The sequence below is a fragment of the Saccopteryx bilineata genome, chromosome 1 (genome assembly GCF_036850765.1).
Source record: "Saccopteryx bilineata isolate mSacBil1 chromosome 1, mSacBil1_pri_phased_curated, whole genome shotgun sequence".
NCBI lineage: Eukaryota > Metazoa > Chordata > Mammalia > Chiroptera > Emballonuridae > Saccopteryx > Saccopteryx bilineata.
Window position 1 is genome coordinate 83,198,888 of NC_089490.1, and position 25,112 is coordinate 83,223,999.

Below are 25,112 nucleotides of genomic sequence, written 5' to 3' on the forward strand. Positions count from 1 at the left end.
TTTGCAACCAGCTTATTACACTGAGTATAATGTCCTCACGGTTCCTCCACGTTGTAGCAAGTGACAGAATTTCCTTCCTTTCACAGACTGAATCATATTCCGTGGCATGTGTAGGCCAGTCTGCCCACCCATACATCTGTTGACAGACACTTGGGATGCTTCCACCTTTCAGCTCCCTTGGAGAGAGATGCCATGAACATGGGTGAACAAGGATTTCAATACCCTGCCTTTCATTTCTTTGGGGGGGGGGGTTATATTCAGTTCTTTTTAATTATAGGTCAACTATAACTTCCATGGTCAAAAGGAAAATCAGGAGTCAAAACTTTAGAGGGGCCTCCCCTTGGCACATCTCACTTCCTAGCTTTTCTCCTTCCTTCTCCAGGGGGTCCCTCTACTGTAGGGAGTTTCTCTACCTGGTGGAAACCCTCCTCTCTCCTCTGAGCAGTCCTCCCACCGGTGATTCCTAGGCCCCAGCGCGCCGTGTACCTTTCTGAAAGCCTCCTATAGACTGATGCCAGCAGGAGCAAAGCAGGCACTCCAGAGGCCACCCCCATGCCCTAGGGCATTTTAGGGTACACACATACACCCCCAAACAAATGTCCAGAGAAGGTGCAGTCAAGGGTGCTAAGCTCCTGTGACCTGGCTGGGCTCTTGCCTCCGCGGACACCTTCCAGAACGGGCCCATCACTCACCAGAGTGCTGTGGAGTGAATTGTGTCCCTCAAATTACTATGTTGAAGCCCTAACCATCAGTGTGATTGTATTTGGAGATGGGGTCTCTTAGTTAAATGAGGTCATGGGTGGAGGCTGATCAACAGGGTCAGCGTCCGTATGGGGGGGGGCTCTCCACCAGGAGGACCTGTGAGAAGACTGCCGTCTGTGAGCCAGGAAGAGGGCTGTTACTGGACCCTGACCACACTGCCACCCTGACCTGGGACTCACAGCCCCAAGGCTGGGAAATGAACTTCTCTTGTGTCTCTCAGGCTGTGGAGTCTGTGACAACCCTGAGCAGACTGACAGACTATAGTGGATGCAGGCAAGTGTCTCCAATGACTTGCATGGTCAGATGGCATTCACAGGACGGCTCTCTGGGCAGGTGAGAGGTGGCAAGAGGATCGCCGATCCTGCTGTGTAAGAACCTGGCGTGGGTGGGGCAGGGGTGTGCATGTGTGTGTGTGAGGGTTAAGACTGAACAACCCAGACCATGGCAAAGGCACCAATGCCACTGTGGGGATGAGCCAGGGAGCCTCCCCAGGTTAAGGTTCAGAAACTGGTGGGCTGGAGGACAGTACCACCTGTGTGTGTGGGGGGGATTTGGAGAGGGGGAATGACATAGCTGTCGCCGGTCCCCCCCCCCCCCCCCGGAGGCTGTGCTGGGGCATCAGCAGGGGCCAGACCCCATGCTCAGGGCCAATGAGTTGTACCCAGCCTCTACCCCTCAGGGTCCCAGCAGCTCCCAAGAAGCTGTCCAGTTTCCTGGCTCCTGTGTCTAGGGTCACTTGGCCCCTCTAGCAAGATGGGACGTAGAAATTAGGTAACAGGAACCTGCTCCCCCAGAAGTGGTAGGGGAAGGCTCCAGTGAGGTGAGGTGAGGTCTCTGAGGGGAGCCTAGCATGACATGCTTGGGAACAGGGTTGACAAGTTTTATTCCACCGTCTTCCTGCCTGCTGCCACCCTGGCTAAGTGATGGCAGTGGCTCCAAGGGTCTGGGACAGTCACCTACAGGTCGTGCTGTGGTGAACGCAGAGAGCAGGTGGGTTTGAGGATCATTCTGGGGGCCTGACCAAGCTGCCATTTTCACAGTCTCTGTGGGTGTGGGTGTGGGGTGCTGGGGCGGGCTGGCAGGCGGAATGAGTAGTGACACCCCTTCCACACACGTGAGGTTGAACTGTGCACCTGGTGACCGCAGGAGACAGAGGAAGCCACCAGTACAGACACCCCAGAACAGAGTGGTGCTGGGGCTGGGACGGCAATGGTTTTTCCAACAAAGAGGGAGGTGCCAAAGTGGCTGCGGCTGACTGGGGACTGGATGGGACAGAGTAAAAAACTTACACGTACACACGCACCCACTCACGCATGCACACACACGCAGGCACACGCTTGGGCTCAGTAAAAACACAAGGCCCTCACACGATGCTCTGCCGGCCCCTGGCCCCCTCAAACTCAGAGGCCCCAGACCCACTGTGCCGGCTAAAGTCAATGAAGATGCCTTCAGAATCCGAGTCCACAGACTCCAGGATCTGGTCCACCAGGTTCTCGGGGCTAGAAGAGGGTGGGGAGCTGCAGGCTGGGCTGGGCTCGGGCGGCTGCGTGGGAGGGTACAGTCTGCTGGGGCAGGGCCCCGGCTGGGGGCTGGGGGAGGGTATGAAGTCCCCTGTGGGGCCCTGGCCGGACGCGTCGGCAAAGCCCTGGTCGGGACAGGACGTCATCTCGGAGACCGAGTGCCTGCGGACGCCCGCGCCCCCGGCCGCCGAGCCCTCCACCTCGTGCTCCGCCACAGGGTTCAGCAGCGGCGTGTTGTAGCTCTTTGAGCGTACCACTGGGTTCTTGGCCAGGATGTCCCCCGAGCGGGAGCGACGCAGGAAGTGCTTCTCTGCGGAGAGAAGGACAGACAGACAGGAGTCAGGCACCAGAGGCCAGAGGACACAGACCAGGGGGCCATTCGGAAAACCTGGACATTTGTTCCAGGCCCTTCCTTCTGCCAGATGCCAGGCAGCTCCTACTATGTGCACTGACTGGGCACCCAGCTGTGCACGGAGGGCAGCTACAGGAGAGGCCTGACGGGTGCCAGGGTGCCTATCTGGCAGCGTGGCCAGTGGGAAGGAGGAATGCGGGTTCCCACCCGTCTCCGCCCCAGCCTCTCTGGGGCTAAGTCAACTGTCCGGCTTCATACGTGCACTTGCCTGTCTCCCCACCCGTGCAAAGTCAACAAATCATCGCACATGCTCCACACCAGCACTTTCCTGGGCAAAAACAGCCCGTCTTCAGACCTAGAGTCTTAGTGTGTGTGGGCGTGGGGCAACAAACTCAGATGGGTGGTCCACAGGTTAGGTAGTGGTAAGTGCCACAGCGTATCAAGGGGCTCTTCAACATGACATCAGCACTGCGGTTTTATTCTGAGTGCTATGAAAGCCCCCAGAGAGCGGGAGAAGACCCCAGGGCAGCTGAGGCTGGCTGGGTAGGGGACAGGTTTCCAACTCTATTCAGGCTCATGCAGTTCCACCAAGTGCCACCAGGTAGCAGAGGTGAGTGTGGTGAGCAGCTCAGGGGTTTTTTCAGGGACCAGAGGTGAGGCTCCCTCCTCACCCTGCCCTCGTCCTGTCATGCAGAGCCACGTGAAACCTGAGCATCTGAAAGTTCTCCTCCAGCTGCCAGGGCCCCATCTGAGCTGAGAATACTGGTAGGCGGGTTTGACAACAGCAGGTTTGGGGGGGCATGCTAAATAAGGGGGGGACATACCCAAACACCTCTTACACTGCTGTCCATTTGGTCCAGGATGCTCTTTCTACATCCCCCCGACCCGCCAGGACAGGCTCCTTCAGGTCCTTCAACTTGGCAGTCACTCCCAGTCAGGACTTCCCTGAGCTCCCTGCCCACGGCCCTCATGTTACCTGGGCACAGGACACCTTGGGGAATTATCGGGAGATTGTACACTCATTGGTCTGCCTTCCCCGGCAAACAGGAGCCTATGAGTGTAGGGTTTGGTCTCTACCAAACTTGAGACCAAGAACAGGTGCATAGCAGGTGCTCAGTTCCTACTGATGAAGGAGCCAATGGGCTGTCTGTTAAAGGAGCAATGGGGCCGACTTCTGTGGACACACCAGGTAACCCCAGGATGCCAGCCCCCCCCAACCCCATCCCTTCCTGAGATTCCCCAAACGAGCCAGGATTTCCAGGGCTCTGCTGTGTGTTGTATGCTCTGCTTGGCCAATTCCGGACTTTCAGGCCTGAGCACGGTTGTGATACCCTCGGGGACACAGAGGATACTCCTAGGCTGTCAGGGCAGTCATCAGACCACCATTTATGGTATCTGCCCACTGGGTCCTCCTCAGGGCCTAGCGCATGGCCTGGGATCCAGGTAGAGGTGGATGGGCCCAGGGGTCACCCACTCCTGCCCAAGGCCCAGGTGACCCTACCTAGGATGCAGGAGTGTGTGTAAGAGCCCTCGCTGGAGTAGAGGCCGTAGGTGCCCAGGTAGGGCGACACCACCTTCTGGATCAGTGTCTCCAGGCGCAGGTAGTCCTTGGTCACGCCCCGGGACTCGTGCACACCCTGCGAGAGGAGGGGAGGCAAGAGGGTCACTGCACAGCATGTTCCCTTTCCCCTCACCCGCGTGCTTAACACAAAGCCACCACCAATGCTCTGTCCCTCCTCTCATTCCCGCGGGGCCCTGGTCCTGAGGACAGGGCCAACCAAGACTTCCTCACCCCTTCCTGCTTTGACACCCTCTGTAGCTGCCCACTGCCCACAGCAGCTGTGGGTCTGAAAGACCATGGTGCCCTGTGGGAAAGGACTCAGTGGCCAAGTGAGGTTGGGCATTCTGCAGCCTGCCCCTTGGGAGAGAGTCCCCTAGGCGCCGGCTTCCTAGAGGCTGTGGCGGTCCAGTAGGGACACACATTCATCCAGGGTTCCTGCCCTCACTCCCTCGCCTGGGGAGAGCTGCAGGCAGGAAAGGGTGCCCTGTGGGGCCCGGCCTGGGTCCATACTCAAGGTGGGCCATCCAGGCCCATCCACCTGACAGCTGACCCTCCTCACGTGCTCCACGCTGCTTCCCCTGCCGGGTTTCCTCTGGTTCGCAGACACCTCCCCTTGTCCAGAGCTTTGCAGGGATCTCCGCCTCCTCCAGTTCCAGTTGAGCTAAAGCCTGAGGAACGAGGCTGCCTACAGGACCTCCTTGGTCTTGCAGGTTATAGAAGCAGGATCTGTGTCCCCAGCACCCCCGGCACTCAGCAGGCTTTTAGTGAGTGCTTGCTGAGTGAATGATACCTGACTGCGTGAATGACATCACTCTTCAGGGGGCTGTCAGTCAGTAACGGACCAGATACACTCCAGTAATGTTAAATGACAGTCCAAGACAGCAAGAGAACCCAGCTCTATGCTACCTTCAAGAAACACACAAACTCTGAAGGCACATGTAGGTTTTAGAAGGAAAGGGAGGAGACGGCTACGCCAGGCTACCACTGAGCAGAACAGAGGAGGAGCAGCTGTATTCCTTTCCGATGGGGCAGACTCCAGACCAAGGAATATCACAGGGATGAAGGAAGTCATTCCATAGCGATCAAGGGGTCAACCATCCAAGATGCCACACAACCCTTTTACAAACATGCACCTAATGACAGAGCACCAAACTACGGGGGTGGGATGGGGTAGGATGGGGTGGGGTGAGGTGGGAGGCAAAACCCTACAGAACTGCAAGGAGGAACACAAATCTACTCTCGTGGCTGGAAACTTCAACACCCCTCTCAGAACCACAGAGCAGCAGGCAGGACACCAGAGGGACACAGTTGCACTGAACAATGCCATCAATCAACCAGACAGAATTGACATCTATAAACTACTTCATCCGGGAATGGAAGACTACACATTCTCCTCAAGCTCCAAAGAAACAGTCACCAAAACAGACCACATTCTGGTTGTAAAACACCTCCATAATTATATTTTTTTAAATACAAAGCATACTATGTCTGCTCTCAGACCACAATGAAAGTAAAATCAGGATCGGTAACAGGAAGATAAATGGAAAAGAACATCACTACAGACCCCCATGGATCCAGCTGGGTTTGGACAAGGAGGGGGCAGAATTCCACGGGTGCCCCGTAAGTCACCCGGCTGAACGTAAAGGACCCCAGAGCCCCCGGAACTGTCTCCGGCCCCTACAGTGACTTGGGCAAGGGTGAGGCCACCGAGTTGTGCTGGGCTCCTCATGAACGTTACGTCCTTTCACTCCCAGAACTTGTTTATGAAGTCTGATCTCTGCTCCCTGTGGCAGAGAGGAAACGGGGGTCTGGGGGCTGCCTTACTTGTGTGCACCCAGATGCATGGCTGTTCCTGGCTTTTGGGCTCATGGGATCCAGGTGCAACCGTACTCCTTGGCTCTCCTAGGAGCATCTTGGAGGGCTTTGGCTTTACCTCCGGTTTTCCCTCCATTATCCTTGCATCTGCCCTGCCAGGTCGGTCTTACTCCCTCACTCAGAGGAGAAAAGAGGCGGAGAGAAAAAGTCTCCCAAGGCCCCAGCTTAACACAGCCAGGTCTGACCCTGTCATCCCTGCCGCCCCAGCGGCCAGGACGGCCACAGCTCCCAGCAGTGCAGCCCGAGCCTTCACACCTCCACATTCATTGGCCCTTCCTTGCCCTGGAATCTCCACCGGCTGCCCTGAGCCCCAGGACCAACCTCACAGACCCTAATTTAGCAAGACTGCCATGTGCATGGGGGACTCAAGACAAGGAACAGGGCTGCGGGGCTGGTCAGGCTCAGGCGAGGCCAGGCTCCTTGCCTCGTTAGCTGTAAGCCAGCAGGTTCCTGGCAGGGACTCTATTTCTCTGCCTGTAAAATGGGGTGGCTGACAGTGCCTACGCTGGTCCTGTGACAACGAGATGAGCCAGCAAACTGTAGAGTGGTGTGCCTGCCACAGGGCTCAGTGTGCAGCAGAAAGGCCCCTTCTGTAGTGGAGGCTGCTGGGGCCAATCCGACCCCCCATCTTCGGAAGGTAACTGACCCCCGAGGCTGGGAGTATGGCTGCTAACAGTTTGCAGCTGCCCCCTCCCCAGAGCCGCCCTCTGGATGGAGGCTATCTGCACCAGAAGTGTCAGAACCACTGTGGGGTGTAAGGCAGGGAGGTGGCTCAGAGCCCCAGTGGCTGAGTGATAAGGGGTGTACACGCCCAGCCCCCTGCCCATGAGGGACAACTCTGGTCCTGGTCTCGCTCCTGGGCTCCCATGGGCCCAGATGGAGGCCAGCCTTCTCCTGAACCCATGTCTCTGTCCAGCTCCTTGGTCCCCTCCCGGGTCCCTCTTGACAGCATCCGGGATCCTGGGCTCAGGCTCTGCCTCTGGGAGCCTGGCCTGTGCCCACCTGTAGCACCAGTAGCATCTGCACGATGGCAGGAGGTACGCGGGCATGGGCACGGGCCAGCGCGTCCTCCAGCTTCACGCTGAGGGTGATGGTGTTCCGGAAATGCAGCAGGGCCAGCTGGCGCACTGAGGGCTCCTTGCCCTGTGGACACAGAACCCCGCGCCCACCTGCCGCAGTCAGGGTAGACTCATGCCTTGCCTCCCCTCCAGTTCTGGGGCCAAAGGGGAGGGGACCCACTGACCACAGGCAAGGAAAGAGTTAATGTCACACACAGGGCCCCTACTACGTGCTGGGCATGACCTACTATGTGCTCAGGCTTTAAAGAGATCCCTTAATGTTCATCTTGTGGGTGGGAAACATTCTGAGAGGTCCAGGGACAAAATGCTTGGTTTTATTACGGGTGAAGACAGCCCCGCAATGGCAGAGAGGGGCAGGAGGGTATGTCCACCCCCATCCTAGGCAGTCTGGGAGTGAGGCTAGGGTGGGCTGTCCCCGTGGCCCAGGGTCCCGTGGCCTCAGGGGCCACTTACCTGTACCGGGTAGAAGATGGCCTGCAGTGTGGGCAGCACGTCACTGAAGAAGAAGTCCCACGTCTCTGCCAGTGAGTCTAGCAGCTTCTGTCCTGTGGGCACAGGGAGCTGTTCACTGCCCGTCCCTAGCCGACTGGGCAGACACCGCACCCCCTCCCATGTCATATGTCATCTCTCCTTCCACAGGAGGATGCAGGAGCTCAGGGCTGGGTTCCGGGCCCTCAAGGCACCCCTGAGGTCAAGGGCACAGAGCACTTGGCAGCTCAGTGGCCTGGTGCCCATTGCTTAACTTTTCTGTGCCTCAGATTCCCTACTAATAAAACAGGACAGTAACAGGCCCACCTCCCAAAGCCAATGGGACCAAAAAGGGGCTGGTGCAGAGGAAATGCTGGTGTGTGCCGGACCCCACGGGAGTGCCCCCAACAGGAGCTTCAGCTCATGTTCTTGTCTCATCTCATTCACTAACTACCACACCAAGGAGCTGGGGAATCCATCCACCCACCTGTACATCCTTCCCCTCTCTGCCCACCGTCTGTCCATATGAAAGATGTTTACAGAACTACACTGTACCAGGTCTGACACCGGGGACCCAGCCAAGCCCCAATCAGTTCTAGTTCCATTACATGGCAAGGGAGCAGGACACTGAACAGCAATTATGAGGACGATGGCAAGGGGTAATATCACTGGGCAAGTGAAGAGACTAAGCTTTTGAGAGGTTCAGATCTCTTTTCTCTAGGTCCTAGGTCCCTGCCACCCCAGGCTGCTTGCGGTAGAATCTGGGGAGACAGAAACACCATGGCCAACTGTCACAACATGCCCCAGATAGAAGAGGGGAGGAAAGAAGGTGGATACTGCAGGCACAGAGGGCTTCCTGAAGAGGTGCTACCCATGCTGATTTAGGATGGGCTGCCTCGGTGACCAACATCCTTGCTGTGTGAACCCCAAAAGCGGATGTATGGAAAGCAGGCAGCTGGGAAGCTCTGCTGGTCCTGGGAAGGAGCAGTGCACTCCTCAGGGTGCAGAGCCTGACTGCGACCCCCCAAGAAATGCAAAGTGCTGAACGCCCAGCCTTTTCACTGGAAAGACCAGAGTTCAGGTGGGGCCGGGAGGAACAGACCCCCATCTGACAGCCAGACTAGCCACCAGCAGGGGTGTGGTGGGCATCTCGGGGTAAGAACAATAAAGTGCCCCTAGCCGGCTGGTCTCCCAGACTGCACTGCCCATGCCCCATTGCTGGCAGTTTCCGTGGGAACAAGAGGGCCAGACAAGAGCTTTGGCCTCTCTTCTCCTCACTTTCCTTGAGCTCTGGGCCGCAGGTCTGTGCAGGTGCTGGGGCTCTGGGAGGGGAACCTGGTGGGGGTTGCCCCGGGAGGCCCAGTGCAGCCTGGCTGGCGGTGAGGTGGGGTCTGGCTTCTGTGCGCGGCCGTCTGCTGATATTGAGACTCCTTGCTGTGTGAACCACAAAAGCGGATGTATGGAAAGCAGGCAACTGAGAAGCTCTGCTGGCATTTCTGCTGGTCCTGGGAAGGAGCAGTGCACTTCTCAGGGTGCAGAGCCTGACTGCGACCCCCCAAGAAATGCAAGTGGCCAGCTCCCAGTGCTCCCTGGGGGCCCACACCTGGGTCTGTGGCGGGACAGGCGGGTCCCTGCTGCCCCAGAGGCTTTGTCTGAACACAAAGTTCCCTTCAGGTCCCCATGGTCGCAGGCGAGAAGAAAGGCAGCTCAGTTCCCTAGGCCGCTGTGGGGTGGCTCTGGGTGTGGGCCAGGTCAGCGTCCGCTGATCAAGCCACTCTCCAGCCCCCGGAGAGGGAACGCAGAGGAAAGAAGATGTTGTAAAACATGGAGTCCAGGCTGGGCCAAATCCGCACACTGACTGAGGCCAGGAAACAGGGCCTCGCTCGCAGGCCAGGCCCTCTGCTGGGGACTGTGGGTGCTGGGGTGGTCAGGAGTGACAGCGTCAGGTCGCACTGGGTTGAAGCCTTGCTGTGGGGCCCCGAAGAAGTCCTACATCCTGAGGCTCAGTATGGCTCTCTGAAAAATGGGTGCAATCACTACCCTACTAGCACGGGGCTGAAAGCTCCTATGTAGCAGGTGCTTAGGAAGGGCTCACTGTTGTCATGACTACCGGCGGAGGCTGAAGCTGGTTCTGCCCCATGGGGCATGTCACTCTTCCTTTTCAGAGTGCTGAGGGCCACTGGGAGGGCCTACAGCCCAGAACACACGGATGTGGGCTCAGGTCTTAGCCCGTCTCGGGGAGACCCCCAAGGACAGCGATGACCACAGGGCCTAGCTGCTGAGGGAGGTGGCTGTCTTGGCTGCAGCTGGAGTTATCCTATTATGTAGTTATCATGCTGAGACCACCAAATTACCACCTCAGACACAGCCCCTGGGAGGAACCTCTTTTTCCAGGCTGCATTGTCAGGAACCATTCTGCTTGGGAGCCAATGTCCAAGGCCTCCAAGGAGGCTGGCGAGAGAAGCCCCCACTAGGGAGGGCCAACACCCCGTCAATTCGAGTCACTGGTGAGGACAAGGCTAGGCATAGGAAGAGCTCTCCCTGGGACCCAAACCAGGGTTGGGAGGTGGAAGGTGAGGCCCCTGAGGCTGCCCTCAGGGTGTGGTATTGGGTATTGCTCCCACAGCATGGGCCTACGGGGACAGATGTCATCCTGAACAGGCTACATTTTGGGGGGTCTGTCTCAATGCACCCTACCCTGACCACCAATGTAGAACCAATCCATTCTTCCCGGGGGGCTTCCCTTTACCCTGAAGTTCATCAGATTGGACTTTTCCTGTCTGGTCCTTGTCTGTGTCCCCAATGGCTGTAGCCCTGCTGTGCAGGGCCGGGGTATCCTCTATATCCAGGTCCTGAAGGACACTGGAAGCCTGACAGCTCCTGAGCGTGTGGCTAGAGATCAGGCAACCCAACAGTGCTAAGAAGGGACACTGAGGCCAGAGGGACATGATGTGTCTGTGGCTGGATGAGAAATGAGTGCCAGGTCCTCTGGCCTCCAGCCGGGGGCTCCATGCCCGTACCTGAGGCCTGGGGAGTTTGGACAGGGCTGGTACTCCCTGCTGGGTGGCCTGGCAGACATGGTCACTGTGGGCAGGACTCCACCAAGCCACACAAAGCTCCCCTTCTCCGACGATCACAGCTCCCCTGGGCTGAAGCTGGTGGGAGGTGCAGACACCACTGGAATGTGCCGAGTCAGGAGAGGGGCGTGGGAGGGCGTCTCTGCCAGGTGCCAAATCCTCATGGCCCCTTCCAGCAGGCCTCACTGCTGCCTCCTCCAGGAAGCTGGCCTAGAACCCACCAGCCCCCACGTCTGAGCTTCTCATGGCCCTTCTCGGGCTCCTGCTTCAGGGGTCCCACCCAATGTTAACAGTGGAGGGGAGGCTGCAGGAGAAATGGGACACACAGCTCCAAATTCATCCACAGCACAGCAGGCCACCAGGTCTCAGTCCCCTCCTCTGCGAAACAGACTCACAGCCCTTCTCGCCAGTGTGGGAGTGAGGACTCAAAAAGGCATCTGGAGCAGAGAGAAGAGCCAGGCTGCCATTTATCAGCCACGTGGCCTGGGTGTTACTGGTCCCCACTGTGACTTGGTTTTCCCATATGTTCCATGGCTACAACAATGGTACCTCCTTCGCAAGGGTGTTGGGGGACCCAGTAAGTTAGCAGGGTCAGGATGGAGTCTGGCAGAATATAACCATGTGCCTACTGTCCAGTGCAGAGTAGGTGCTCCACAAACATTCATGGCACCTGAACCCAGCACAGGCCTAGCACACAGTAGGTCCCCAGATGTGCAATGGGAACAATGACCCAAGGGCCCCATGGGGTGGGCGTGGGCATTAAAAGAGAAAACTCCCTGGCATGTCCAGCAGGAAGCCCCCATCAGCTGCTCTCACGCAGGTGTCCGTGACCTGCTCCAACCTCTGCAGAGATACTCCTCAGGGCTTTAAGACCCTGTGGTTCTCCCAGCATGCTGTGGGCGGGGGGCTAGGCAGGGCCTTCTCCCAGACATCTCTTGGGCCTCCTGGGCTCCAGAAAACTGGGGGCAGATACTCTCCCCAATGAGGTCCCCACCTGGGATTAGATCTCAGCCCTACTGCCTGAGTTATCATTTCTGTCCCCTCTGAGCCCTCCCAACCAGGAGAGCCACATTGACCACCGGAGCCCTGGGGGTCCAGGCGAGGCTGGCAGTGCCCTGGTTCCCACAGGAATACCTGCTGTGCCACCATCCCTGATACTTGCCATGGTGCCTAGCAGCCATGCCACCAAGCAGTATGGCCCATCCCATGGCCCGGCTGCGGGGCTGCCAGACTCACCCTCATAGAAGCGGATCTTGTCCCTCAGGATCACCATGCCTTTCGTCAGCAGCTGGTTCTGGAAGGCACACCAGAGACAGCGTCACAGCCCTGAGGTTGCCCTGGGCGGGGGGTTCCTGGTGGGTAGGGCCCCCAAAAGTCCACCATACCATGCAGCTGAGGCCCAGAAGGACTCACTGATGTCCCACCTACCACCTGCCACAGAGCCTGAGCCTCAGCTCGCCCTGGGACAACACTGACAGTTGACCCAAGCAGGGGTTATCACGAGACAAGAAGTGATTGCAGGGACAACCCCAAGAGACAGGCCAGAGCTGGAGCTTCCGCCGAGCCAGGCAGGCTCACACCCCACGACAAGGGAAGCATTCGAGCAGGAGGGGCTGTGACTGTGTGACTGGGGCATGGTCTGTGAGCTGCACCAGGAACGGGAGGCTCGCACCACAGGGTCTCATGCATGCTGCCCTGAGCACCTGCTGAGGACACCACCATGTGGCCTCAGTACCCCTCACAACAGCCAGAGGTGTAAATGCCCAGTGTCGCCCACAGACAAAAATGGGGTGCATCTAGACAATGCAATATTACTTGGCTGTAAAAAAGGAACGAGGCACAGAGATGCCTGCCCCAAAACGGATGAACCTCGGAAACGCTGTGCTCAACAGAAGAAGCTGGACACAAAAGGCCATGCTGTATGATTCCAGCCACGCAAAATGCCCAGAACAGAAGAATCAGAGACAGAGAGCACACAGGTGGTCGTCAGAGGCTGTGGGGGAGCGGACTGGGGACGGATTGTAAATGTGGGGTTCCTCTGGCGGGGTGTGAAAATGTTCTGGTGTAGACAGCAGTGACGGTTACATGATTTGGTGAACACACTAAACAGCGCTGTGTTGTACCCTTTAAATGGGTGCACCATATGTCATGTGAGTCACACTTCGATAAAGCCGCCCAGCGACCTCGACAGGGCCCGTGTGTGCAGTGTCTCTGCAGGCCCACTGCCCAGGTTGGGAGCCGGGTACGCCAAGTGCCGCAGAGCCTGGCACAGAGGGGCCCTGGCGACACTGACATCCTACGGCTCAGGACACAGGGGCTGGGAGATGACCCAGACAGGGATGTCTGGAGGCCCACATTGACCTTCTGGGAGGAGGTGGACTGTGAGTAACAAAGTGACCCCGAGTCCTGCCATGTGCCAGGCACAGTGCCAAAACTCCACCTACATCTTATCACTTAGCTGTCACAACTGTCCGCGGTGGCAAGGTGAGTCACGGTGCTGCAGAGTCCTTGGAACCTAGGATTCCATATGTCCACTGAGAGTAGGTGAACCCCAGTCCCTTCTGGCCAGCTGAGGCAGCAACCCCAGCTCGATGGAGGGCAAGACTACCCACCTGCAGGTACTCCGTGAAGAAGGACCCCAGCTCCGTCTTCAGCAGCTGCCTGTGGGCAGGAAAGGAGAGGAGAGTAAGGGAGGGTGGGAGTCAGAGACCACACACTGGCAGTGCGGGGGTCCCAGGGGCTCAGCTGGGGGCCAGTGGGATGCCAAGTGGCTCAGCCCAATGTGAGGACTGGGCATGTCCACCTGTCCCAGCACTACAGGGGCCAGGTTGGTCACACACTTTCGTGGTCACATGAGGAACTGTGGCTCCTCAGTCCCCGCACCCCAACATTTCACACAAGAGGAAGCTGATGAGTCCCCAGAGAAAGAGGGCGAGTGAGGGCCACAAGCATCTCACATGTTTTCGGGGACCTGGCAGGGCTGAGCCTCCACACCCAGCTCTGTCCCTGCCACCTGCCTGTTCCAGAGCAGGCGGAGCCCTGGCACCCTCCCTGTGGCTCCAGAAAGGACAGCAGGAGGGTTCCAGGTCAGCTGGGATCATGGCTGTGTACGCAGCAGGTGGGCGGTGACGTTCTCTCACCTTCTCCCCTACTCAGGTCACACACGAGTCTCTCTGTGCAAGGAGGCCACTAGCTGTCACACCACTAGGACAGAGTCTGCCCCAGACAGATGCCTAGGCCTCAGCCTGAGAGGACAGGGTGGGCACAAGAACCCAGAATGCAGAGCAGCGCGGGCCACTGAACATGGGGCGAGTGGCCTTTCACAGCTGAGCACAACCAGGAGACCTGTGGGTTCAGAGTCTGTTTAAGAAAGTGGGACACATGATGGGTCTTTCAGTGGCAATCCCACTCGAAGCCATCAGGGTAATAAGAGGTCAGGGTCCTTAAGCAGGTGTCCTCTGTGACCCAGAGTGCCTTATTCTCTACGGTTTTTCTCTGTCTGCAAAAACTATTCTGCAAGTGTGTCTGTTTCATCACCTCAGAAGAAAGGTGGTCACGGGAACGGATCAAAAGGGGGACTAGGTCAACAGACTGGACATCATCAAAGTTACACTTCTGTGCCACGAGGGACACCATCAAGGACGTGAAAGACAGCTCATGGAATGGGAGAAAAAAATCCACAAGTCAGTACCGGGTAGGATCTTGACCCAGCATATATAAAGAGTTCTTAAAACTCAACAAGAAGAAGATAAAGAACCCCACAATGAAAAAAAAGGGCAAAGGATGTGAGCAGACATTTCCTTCAAGAGACGTAAATGGCCAGTAAGTTTGTGAAAAGATGTCCGTCATTGGTCATCAGGGGAATGCAAATGAAAACCACCAGGTAGCACGCCACCCCCACTAGGACAGTTAGAATAGAAGAGCAGACACTAACACACATTGGTGACAAAGTGGGGAAACTGAGTTCTCATTCAGCTAGTGGGAACAAAGGTTGGGGCAGCCGCTGTGGGAGACAGCGGGGCGGTTCCTCACAATGCTAATCGTAGAGTTGTGACAGCAGTCCAATCCCTGCTATCACACACAGACCCAAGAGAAGCGAAAATGCATATCCCCACGAGATCCTGCCCACAATGTCACAGCAGCACTATCCACCACAGTCAAAGGTAGAGACCTCCCCAATGTCCATCAGCAGGTGAACGGACAGAGTAAATGGTGTGTCTTCCACACAAAGGAACAAAGTGCTGACCCATGTTCCAGCACGGGGGAACCCCGGAAGCACCGTGCTCGGCGAATGAAGCCAGCCATTGGATCCCATGCACGTGAGGTATCCAGGAAAAGGCAGACCCATCAGGACAGGAAGCTAACTGGTATTGGCTAGAGGCGGGGAAGGGGTACTAATGAGGAATGACTGCTAACACGGGACAAGGTTGTTTTTCGGGGGGGGGTGATTTAATTCTGGAATTAAACAGGGTGATGGTCACACAAACTTTTGAATATATAAAAACACAGAAATGTACATTTTAAAATGGGGAGTTATACCCTCCCAAATATATATACAAATAAAATAGAAGGTGAGGGGGAATGATGGCTAGACATCAGAGTCCTGAATCTAGTCATCACCTCAACCTTACCCAAGCCTGGGCACGGCCTTCTCTCACAAATGAGCTTCCAGAACAGAGGGGACAATTCGGATAATGTTGTAATCAGTGCTCCAGTCACAAGGTTCTTGGTGGGATCAAAGCTAATGACCAGTTATGGATTTAACGCACAATTAAATTAACTTGATTTCATGTGGCCATGTGATGTGGCCAAGAGCTGGGGTGAGGGTAGTCCTGAAGGACCCACAGGCCCTGGAGTCAGGGGCCTAAGTCCCGGCTCCACTGACTAATCCCGTGACCTCGAGCAATGCGTGACCTCCCTGTGCCTCAGTTTCCTCATCTGTAAAATGAGAGAATAAGGTGCCCACTCATTGGAGACATTGTGGAGCGTGTGAGGCATGGGAAGTTCACAGCAGGCACAAGGCCAGCACAGAACAAACTCTCAACAGAAAAGGCTCCATTACAATTACTTAATGACACCTGGTGTTTCATTTTGAATAGGCTAAAAAGAAGTTGCCCCACATAACCTAATGGGCCAGGAGCCCCACGGTTCAGGCTACCTCACCTCACCTCTACCTGTTTCTTGGGTAAGCATCCGGGCTGTTGAGAGGATCCCAGGGCCCAGGGCTTCACTTCTGCCTCCCCCACCCCAAGCACACCCTCCTGAGGAAGGCCACCTGCTCTGTACAGTCCCCGGAGCCGGTGACAGGGTCACATGGTCTGGGGCTCCAGTCCCCAGGAGGGCAGGCAGTGAGAGCCCCTCACCAGAGCCAGCCACCACCCCTGCGCTGCGCACACTGCCTGAGGAGAAGGGTGTAGGAACTGCTGGGGGTGCAGGGCTGTCCCTGCTGCTTTGCTCAGGAGTTTAGAAATGTTTCCTTATGTTCTGTTGTTTAACCATCCGGCAGATTCCTTAGGCAACAAACTCCTTTTTCCCCTATGCAGAAGCATCGTAGGAAATAGGGCTGCTGTGGGCCCCTCTGAGATCCCTGGTGGCTCCTGGGGTCCCTGCCCTGGGTGGCCAGATGAGCCCGAGAAAAGCTGCAGAGGTCACACATTGGGCCTGGGAGGCAACAAGCTCCTGCTTATAGGACTTCACTGCCCCCCCACCTCAGTTTATCTTTCTGTAAGGCTCCTTTCAGCTCTGCCATACTGAGGGTTGGGGGTGACCCTTGTCCCGATTAACCTTTTTTTCCCACCTTGCGCTGAGGAGGTTTGTACAACAGGGGCAGAAAGGGAATAGTAGGGAGGTGCCACATGCCTCCTTGTAGCAGCTGTGTGACCCTGGGCAACTGTCTTGATGTCAACTCTCTGGGCTCTGGCCGCCTCTAGACAACACAACACTACCGCGGTTGGGCTCACAGGTTCCCTTGAAGCCAGTCTGTCTGGGGCTCCTTCTCAAGTGCTCACTCCTCTGCCGCTCACAGAAAATGAGGGGCGTTCAGTGCCTGTAATGGCTTTTCCGGGAACAACACTCCCGTCATTAGGCAGGTGGGTCCTTCCTCTCCAACAGAACCTACTTCCTGATGCTCAACACCGGCGGAGAATGGGGCGTTATCTTGAGCCACCAACCAAGTCCCACCCTGTTTCCCCGGAAAAGATGTCCTCAGGAGGGGTGGGGGCGGAGGCCCACCAAGCCTGCAAGTCACGTAACTGAGTCCAGGTCCACTGGGCAGTCACTGCCAACTGCAGTTCTCAGGGGGAACCTCGGGTGAGGCTGGTGGGCCAGGGAGCCTGGCTGGGGCCGCCCACCCGGGCACAGCCCTCACTGCCTCTCACGGACCCGGGTCCATGATGGTGGACCAGGGAGCCTGGCTGGGGCCGCCCACCCTGGCACAGCCCTCACTGCCTCTCACAGACCCGGGTCCGTGATGGGACCGACAGCCACTCACCGGACACCTTCGTTGAGGCTGAAAAGCTCCTGGTCGGGCAGCCCCTTGCGCTGGAAGACGGCGATCACCCCGTTATGGATGCTGTGAAGAGAGAGGAGAGCTGTGTCCAGGTGCAGGAACCCTCCCCGCCTCCCCCAGACCTCCCTTCAGCCCCTCTCCATTGCAGCCTTCCCGTTCAGTCCGAGGGACAGAACAGCCCGGTTAGAAGCAGAACACCTGGACGGCAGAGATCAAGCACCCCCGTGGGATCCTATCCACACGGACCTCAGTTCCCACCTCAGCCCCAAGATGCTGTGCCCCCAGCCTCCCCTGTGTCCCAGGCACCGCCTGGTCACCTCTCCAGGACGTCCTGTGTAACCTGCGCATACTCTGCTTCCCTTCCTGTGCTCCTGAACCCCCAACCCCAGGCCAACTAGGCCCACCCTCTGATGGCCTCTCACCCCCACAACCTATCCAAGTCCCATTGGCTTTCTCATCCTAGGCTTCAAGGTAGCCCTGAGCCGGCCCCACTGCCCCTGCCCTGCTGGGGAAGCTGCCCGCAGCCACAGGGCTCCCGCAGGTCCCCTCTGCTGCCTGGTCCTCCCCCACTTCCTTCTCCCTGGTTCCTTCCTTCAGATCACAGGTGACCGTCAGCATCTGCAGCAAGTACCAGGGTGGAACTGCATGTTTAGGTGTGGCTTGTTAGGTTAACGAGAGCACAGGACCCTGTGTTGCTCTTTGCTCACGACTGCGAGCCCAGCACCTGGCTCAAAAGAGCAGCTTGGTGAGTACCCAGTAAAACTCCTCCTGACTCTCTTACCCTTCAAATCCAACCAGTCCCGCCTCCTAGCTCTTTGCTGTGCCCCATCCCTCCCCTCTAGCCCAGAGCCCCTCCTTGCTCCCTTGTTTGGACCTCTGATTACCCCTGCTGGCCTCCCCACCACATCTGCGACAGCCAGTCTTTTCCCTGCCCAGGCATCCACTGCCTAGCAGATACACAGCAAGGTCTGACCACAGCATTCGGGCTCCTTGGGAGTGACCCCTCCCTTCATTCCCGGGCATTCTACACTCTAATCCCAGAGTGCTTGGCCAATCATTGGGCACCAGGCCTCTGGATCTTTGTAACCACTGCCATTCATGCCTGGAGGGCCCCTCTCCTCTCCATTAGGCAAGTAGCTATTCATATGAAGCTTTGGCTCAGAGGCCACTGCCTCCAAGAAGCCCTCCTGACCTTTTCCCCTCCCTGTGTAGACCCATATCCCAGCACTCTGCTGATTGACTTTCCTGTCAGTCCCTCCCACTGGCTACACGCTCCTATGGGAAAGAATCAGGTCCCACTGCCCTCCACCCAGGACCTGGTGCTGCTCTGAAGCTCACCACCTCCAACTGGCTGCATGATTCTCAGTGTGCAGGGGACACCAAGCTCCTGGTGGCCTTGTCTGCCTTCACCAGCTCCACCCTTCCCAGCAACATGGACTGGCTGCCCACTTTTCAGATGAGGAGACTGAGGCTCAGAGAGGTCAAGAGCCGTATGGCAGGCCACAGGCCTGGGTAGGGTCAGAACCCCATGTTCCAGGTGGGTGAAGGAGGATCTGAACAGTGTGGGGACATGCCCAGGTTCCACAGCTGGTGCCCTTTGAGGCAGGTGCTGTGACCACACTGGATACCCGTCCCCTGACCTGGGAGCCTGACTACTCCGGGGCCTGGCATTGGAATGCTGCTTATCCACGTGCTCTGGGACACACGTCCCCCAGCCTGTTTCCTGCCTGTGAAACAGGGGCCGGGTGTGTGCCAGCCCCCAAGTGCTGTGAGGAAGAGATGCTGGTGTGGCCAGGGCCCAGCCTCAGGGATCGTGTCCACCTTACAAGTGCCCAGTGGACCCAGCTCCCCATTTATAGACCAAAAAAAGATAAAACTCCAGTGGGAAGTCTAAGTGCCGCCAAGAAGCCAGCTGTCCTATAGCAGCTGCCCCCCTGGAATCCCGACAGCTGGGAACTCACTCCCAGCCTCGTGGGGGCTGCTGGGGTGGGGGGCAGACATGGTGCAGGGGTGGCTGCACTCTGCCTGAGGGGTTGGGAGTGGGGTGGGGCTCAGCTGTTCTAAAAGCTCAGAGGGGCCTGGCCAAGTTCTCCCCAGGGGCCCAAATCAGGCAAGTGGGGGGGGGGCTCTACTCTCTGGGCCTGTTCCTGCTATTCTCAGGGACCTACCCTTCCAGCTTCTCTGTGTCCTTCCTCTTCTTCCCTCAAACCTTCTGGAGGGACCCCAGCCCACTCTGGTCCCTTGCCTAGAGGTGATGTTACACCATGTGGCTTTGGACAGCATGGCTGTCTGGACCCATCAGGGGGTCTGGCCTCTCTGTGACTCTTGTACCCCCTCCCCTCCTGCCTCATGGCCTTTGTCTTCGCTGTTCCCTCCTCTGGAGGCTGGCCTTCTATCAACCCCCTCCTCGAAGCCTTCCTGACCGCCCCCTAGCCCAGGTTCCTCCTCCCTCACACCTGCGTGAGGAGTGTATTTGTGTATTCGACCCGATCTCCTTTCTGGGGAGGGGAGGGCTGTTTGGTTTACTATTTGGCCTCCATGCCCCCACCCAGCTCTGGGTCAGCAGAGCACTACCCAAGAACAATCTGTTAGTGACCAAGTTAACATCTTGCATTCTGTCACCACACATATCTGAGCAGCCCTTCCAACCTAGGGTCACCCTGAGTTTGCCGCCCCACACTGCCTACCCCCAGCCCCCATCCTAGGCTGGTTCAGGGGTGGGTGTGGGTTTGAACCCCAGTTCTGGGCTTCCGGACTATACGCCTAGGCCAAATGTCCTGATCACCTGGGTCTCAGTGTCCCCATCATACAATGGGATTCACAACTACAGCCCCTAAAGGAGACAATGTGGGGCTGTCTGTCACAGTGTGGGTTGGTAGTGACTGCAAGGAGGGGTGTGACCCCAGAGACGTTCGCCACAGCTCTGCCACCTGCTCTGTGGCTTTCTCAATCTCTTCCTTCTAAGCACCACATGAGGTGGGGGCTATCTGACCCAAGACCGCAGAACACTGAGGCTCCCAGAGACCAAGGGCTGTCCGGACTCACCCTGCCTGGAGCCACCCCCACCCCCCCGCCCAAACATGGAGGTGAGGGTCAGAGCCGGGGGACAGGCACAGCTCAGCTCCTTCCAGCGTCTCTCCAGCAGCTAAAGTTCTACGTCCTTTCCAAAGTCCAAGTTGGGTAAACAAGAAAACCTTGCTGTGAGCCACTGGGGGAGAGAAGAAGGGTGGAGAGGGTGAGGAGCCCTCATGTGACTTATGGTTCCCCCAAAACAGAAGTGAAACCTCAGTGGTCCCAGCTGTGGCCTCCTAGGCCAGAGGCAGCAGGCACAGCAAGAGGCAGGGCCACGTCCCAGAGAAACCGCAGGCAGCCTCCAGGAGGGACCCTGACATGCCGCCTCCCTCCCCTCACTGGGCAGCCCCTCCCCACGGAGGAAGATAGGAGGCGGGGCCAAGTCTCAGCCTCTCTTGTCTGAACTCAGGGTGGGCTCAGGACACTAGTACAGGACTCTTAGTGAGGCTCCAGGGCGTCCAGGATGGGCTGAGACCGACCACTGGGGCTGGTGGGGCTGGGAGGAAGGGCTAACTGTGGACCTCTGGGGATACCTGCTTATGGCCCCCTGGCCTGGGCTGAGGTCAGTGGGGCACTGAGAGCAGCTGGGACCCCAGCTGAGTGAGTCTCCAGCCCAGCATCAGCTCTCTCACTGTTGCCCACTTGCCCAGCAGAGAATGAGTGGGTGAGGGCCCACCAAAGGCCTCACCTCTGGTGGGTCTGGACGATGTACATCCAGTACCCCTGGAGGGAGAGCCTTGCCCTTCCTCGGACCCCTACCCTGCTCTGGATCCGGCCTCTAAAGGCCTCTAAGGATGCAGAGAAGGGCAGGCCTCTGCAGGTGTCCTTACTCCAACTGCCTGGTCCCCCCTGAGGGCTGACTAGACCCTGAGCAGGGCTGGTACTTCCTCTCAGGCCCCATCGACTGATGTGGAGACCTGACCTACCTTAGGACCTGGTACCCAGCCAGTGGCCTGTGGGAAGGGCTGACCGAGTGGGTGGACACAGACAGGGTTGCTGGGCTCCCCTGGGTCCCCAAGGGCCCCCCAGGCTTCTCCCAATGCTAGCTGCCACCTGGGCTGGTTAGCACCCACTCTGGCTCCTGCCCACCTCAGACAGTTCAGGCTCTAACCCTCTCCCTGACCTGTCCACCCAAGGGTGACTGCAGCCCCAATGTCCTTATCTGTACCCCAGGTAGTCACGCCCAGCCCTGAGAAATTAAGTGAGGAGACCACCTGGCCTTCTTCTCACACCCAGGTGCAAGGCACAGAGAGGCAGGTGCCTCGGAACACGACCCTGCCCCAGTCTGATCCTCTGGGAAGCGGAGGGGAGAGCAGCCCTGTGGGTAGGCTTCCTGCTCCTCAGCAAACAGGTACCACTTATAACCTGGGCCCTGTCCATCTGGCTTCAATCCCCCACCCCCAGGGCTCCTGGGCAGTCAGGAGGGGTCCAATGCCCACTCCCACCCCTATTCTAGGCAAGGGCTTGGAGCTTTTCTCCAGAGGCTCACCTGCCCAGGTGGGCAGCACCTGCTTGGGCTCTGCCCCACCTGTCCCGGCAGGCTGCAGAGGGGATGGTGGCGGGCCCATGTCCTCCTGTTGCAGCCCAGGCCTTACATTCCCTGAGCTCTGTAGCCAGGTTCTGATGCCATGAGTGGGAAAAGGGGCGGGGGGGGGGGCACGGCATATATTCGGAGGGAGGGAAGCCCAGTGTGCGGTGGTCCTGCGGCTGCTGTAACAGACACCACAGGCCTAGTGGCTTAAAGCAAGCCAAGGCTGTTTCCCTATAGTTCTGAGAGCTGGAAAGTCTAAATCAGGGTCACGGGACTACAACCAAGGTGTGAGTAGGCTGGCTCCTTGTGGAGACTCCAAGGCAGAACCCATTTGTTCCGGGCCTTTCCCAGCTTCCAGGAGCACCTGCATTCCTAGGCTCGGACTCCACCCTCCACCCACAGCCTCTCTGCTTCCGTCCTCAGGTCCCTCCAACTCTGATCCTGAGTCTCCCTCTCACAGAGACCCTTGTGATGGCACTGGGCCCCCCCGGGGAGTCTCCCCCCACCCCCACCAAAGATCCTTAACTCAATCACATCTGAAAAGTCCCCTTTGCTTTGCAGTGTAATGCGTTCATAGGATATGTTCCAGGGAATCGGGATGCAGATGTCTTTGGGGGCTAGGACTCTGCTGACCACATGCAGACTGCCGCAGTGAAGCGGGGGCCTCAGGATCTAGGGCCAGAGCCAGAGCGAGGGGGTGGGGGATGACAGGCCCTACCTGGCCTCCAACCCCTATTCTCAACTAACTTGGAGGCTTCAACCAACCGCCTCTGGCCTCTCAGAACCTTCTCCCCCATGGCGGCCAAAGCACAGGCCTTGGAAGTTAGACCCAGTGGTTCCTGTTACTGAGCCTCATCATGAGTCCCACCCTGAGTTAGTTCAGGGATGGAGGGAGCTCCTCCCACCTGAGTCTGGATGGCGTGGCCTTGTCTGGGGGACAAGGGTGGCACGGTTGCTCAGCACTGCTGAGATCTCGGTGGGAAACACTTCACGGGGCCCCTTTAGGACCAGGAGTGCAGATCAGGGGGCGGGCTCCAGCCTCTGGGCTCTCACCCTCAAAACCCACCTCATCTAGCCCCAGCAGGACAACTCACATGTGTACCTGGGCAGTGGCTTCAAGTCAGACCTGGGTTCAGACCCCAGACCCTGTACGCTAAGATAGTCACCCAGTCTTGGAGGCAGGTTTGTGGGGAGAGTGAAAAGTGTACTCTGCACCACGTAGGCCCACTCTACCCTAATCCTGTCTGGCCTGGCACCTGCATTCTAACATCTAGTGGGGCGGATGTTGGGCTCTCCAAACCTCAAAAGTTCAGGCAGATCCAGGCCTGGCAAGGAGTAGGGTTCCATAATGGTTAGCACCCTCTGACCCAAACACAGGTGTAAGGGACCAGTACTGGGTTCTGGGGAGTTCCATTCACCTACATCTTAGAACATGACCTTCATGGAGCTGGAGGCCCTGCACACACATGGGCCCAGACCTTGAGGAGGGGAGGTATGAGGGACTCCAGGTGGGATCAGCAGGTGAGCCCCAGCACTGGGCTCCGCAAGGAAGAAACCTGTGACAATTCAGCAGCAGGTGCTGAGGAAACGACGCCAGTCAGTTCTAGCCTCTGGTTTGCAAGGGCAGCCAGCCTGGCATCCAACACTCACTCAAACATTTCCTGCACATCCACAGGATCAACATTCACGGGGAAGGAATGGAACATGGGCTGCCAGCCATGTGTGGTCAGCATTCGGGGTCCAGGGTTTATCTTCTTCCCGGCACTAAACCCGACCTGCAAATCCCTCATGGTTTACTAGCATCCTGTTTTTTTTCCTGACTACCCCTATGGACTCTACACTCTGGGAGGCTGTTGACTCTCAGCTGAGTATGCTCTGGGCTCAGCCCAATGCCAGTGAGTGAATGAGTGAAGGAACGAGCAAACAAATGAATGACTGGGTGAGTGAGTGCATGGATTCCATCTCACAAGAGCAGCTGCCCCCCCATGCCCCATGTCCAGATAAGGAAACAGAGGTACAGGGAATGTAGGGGGTGTGCCCAGGGGTCACTGTAGTGGGTTGAATAGTGTCCTCTAGAAAGTCATGTCCACCCAAAACCTCAGATCTCATTTGGAACTGGGTCCTTGTAGATGTAATCAGTTAAGGACTTTGAGATGTAATCATCCTGGATTGAGGGTTGGCCCTCAATCCAATGACTGGTGTCTTTGAGGAGAGGGAGGTTTGGATACAGCTCCCTTCTTGGCTCAGTGCCCCCTCTGCGAGGGGAGAGGGGAGCAGGACTCTGGTTCTACCATGTCCTACGTGTGCAGGTCTCCCAGGGCTCTGTGTCCCCCTCTGCACCTCTAAAATGTTGGGGGGGGTAGTAATATATCCCTGCCTGGGCTATAACGGTGAGAAAGAGAGCCAAGGAATGTGAAGGGGGCTGGCGCATCACAGCAGTGCAGGGTGGCAGGGGGAGCTGCCTGGGAGCCTTGTAGGTGCTGGCTGTTGGGAGGGCACATTCCTCCGCAGCCCGCCAGCCTAGGAACAGAGCAGAGCTGAAGTTCCAAAGTCCCCTTCAGTAAATAGTGGCTGAGGGACCCAGGGTGCCCCTACCTCTGTCTGGGGGACCCCCAACAGGGCTGATGACCACAAAGGGTGTGGCTCATGACGTTGCAGTGGGTGAATGCTCAGGGACCAGCAGGCTCCTGAGAGCTCCCCCAAACCTCAACCCTGCCCACTGACATGAGTTTGGCTTGGAGTTATGAGTTACAGTGGACCCACTGCCTGCCAGGTACTGTGCTGAGGGCTTTAATACCCACCTTCACATTTAATTCCTACAACAGCCCTGTGAGGTAGGTACACGTATTAGCCCAGGAGGTTACGTGACTTTCTCAAGGCCACACAACAGGGAAGAAACAGAGCTGGTATTTGAACTAAGTCTGTCTGGCTTCTTCCACTAAACCACAGCAGAGACAAGAGGAGGAAGATTGCTTCTATCTCCTCGAGGAGAAGATGACCGTGAAGACAGTATGCAGTCACTGGGTCAATGAGATTCCCCAACAAGAGTCCTTCCTTCACTGTCCCCTTAGAGTGAGTCCTGTAAGGAGAAATGTGTATGCCCACAGACAGATAGGAAACTGAGGCAAAGACCTCCTAGCCCTCAAGCAGTCTGCAAATTGGTAGGGAGTAGAAGACACAGACAGAGGAGGGTCTCAGGCTGGCAGCCCTGTGCCCGCCAAGACGCTCATGAGGTCTGGCTAAGACTACAGCCGGAGGCTGGCAAGATTTCACTGCCAGGTGTGTGTGGGGACAATGTCCACAGCCC

The 25,112-nt window shown here is 57.4% G+C and overlaps 1 protein-coding gene across 4 annotated transcripts in view; it reads right to left on the reverse strand.

Moving 5' to 3' along the window:
- Nucleotides 1-244: 244 nt before the first annotated feature.
- PRR5 (proline rich 5) overlaps nucleotides 245-25,112 on the reverse strand; it is a 52,526-nt gene continuing 27,658 nt past the window's right edge. For 3 of the 4 annotated variants that reach the window (XM_066255678.1, XM_066255686.1, XM_066255669.1), the window contains 7 exons: nucleotides 17,185-17,265; nucleotides 13,307-13,355; nucleotides 11,931-11,988; nucleotides 7,603-7,694; nucleotides 7,073-7,213; nucleotides 4,136-4,271; nucleotides 245-2,592 (listed from right to left, as the gene is read on the reverse strand). In XM_066255678.1, coding sequence (XP_066111775.1) covers nucleotides 2,126-2,592; nucleotides 4,136-4,271; nucleotides 7,073-7,213; nucleotides 7,603-7,694; nucleotides 11,931-11,988; nucleotides 13,307-13,355; nucleotides 17,185-17,265 — 1,024 coding nt within the window. In that variant the 3' untranslated portion in view covers nucleotides 245-2,125. The remainder of the gene's footprint in view (nucleotides 2,593-4,135; nucleotides 4,272-7,072; nucleotides 7,214-7,602; nucleotides 7,695-11,930; nucleotides 11,989-13,306; nucleotides 13,356-17,184; nucleotides 17,266-25,112) is intronic. The other variant, XM_066255693.1, reaches the window with a different exon arrangement.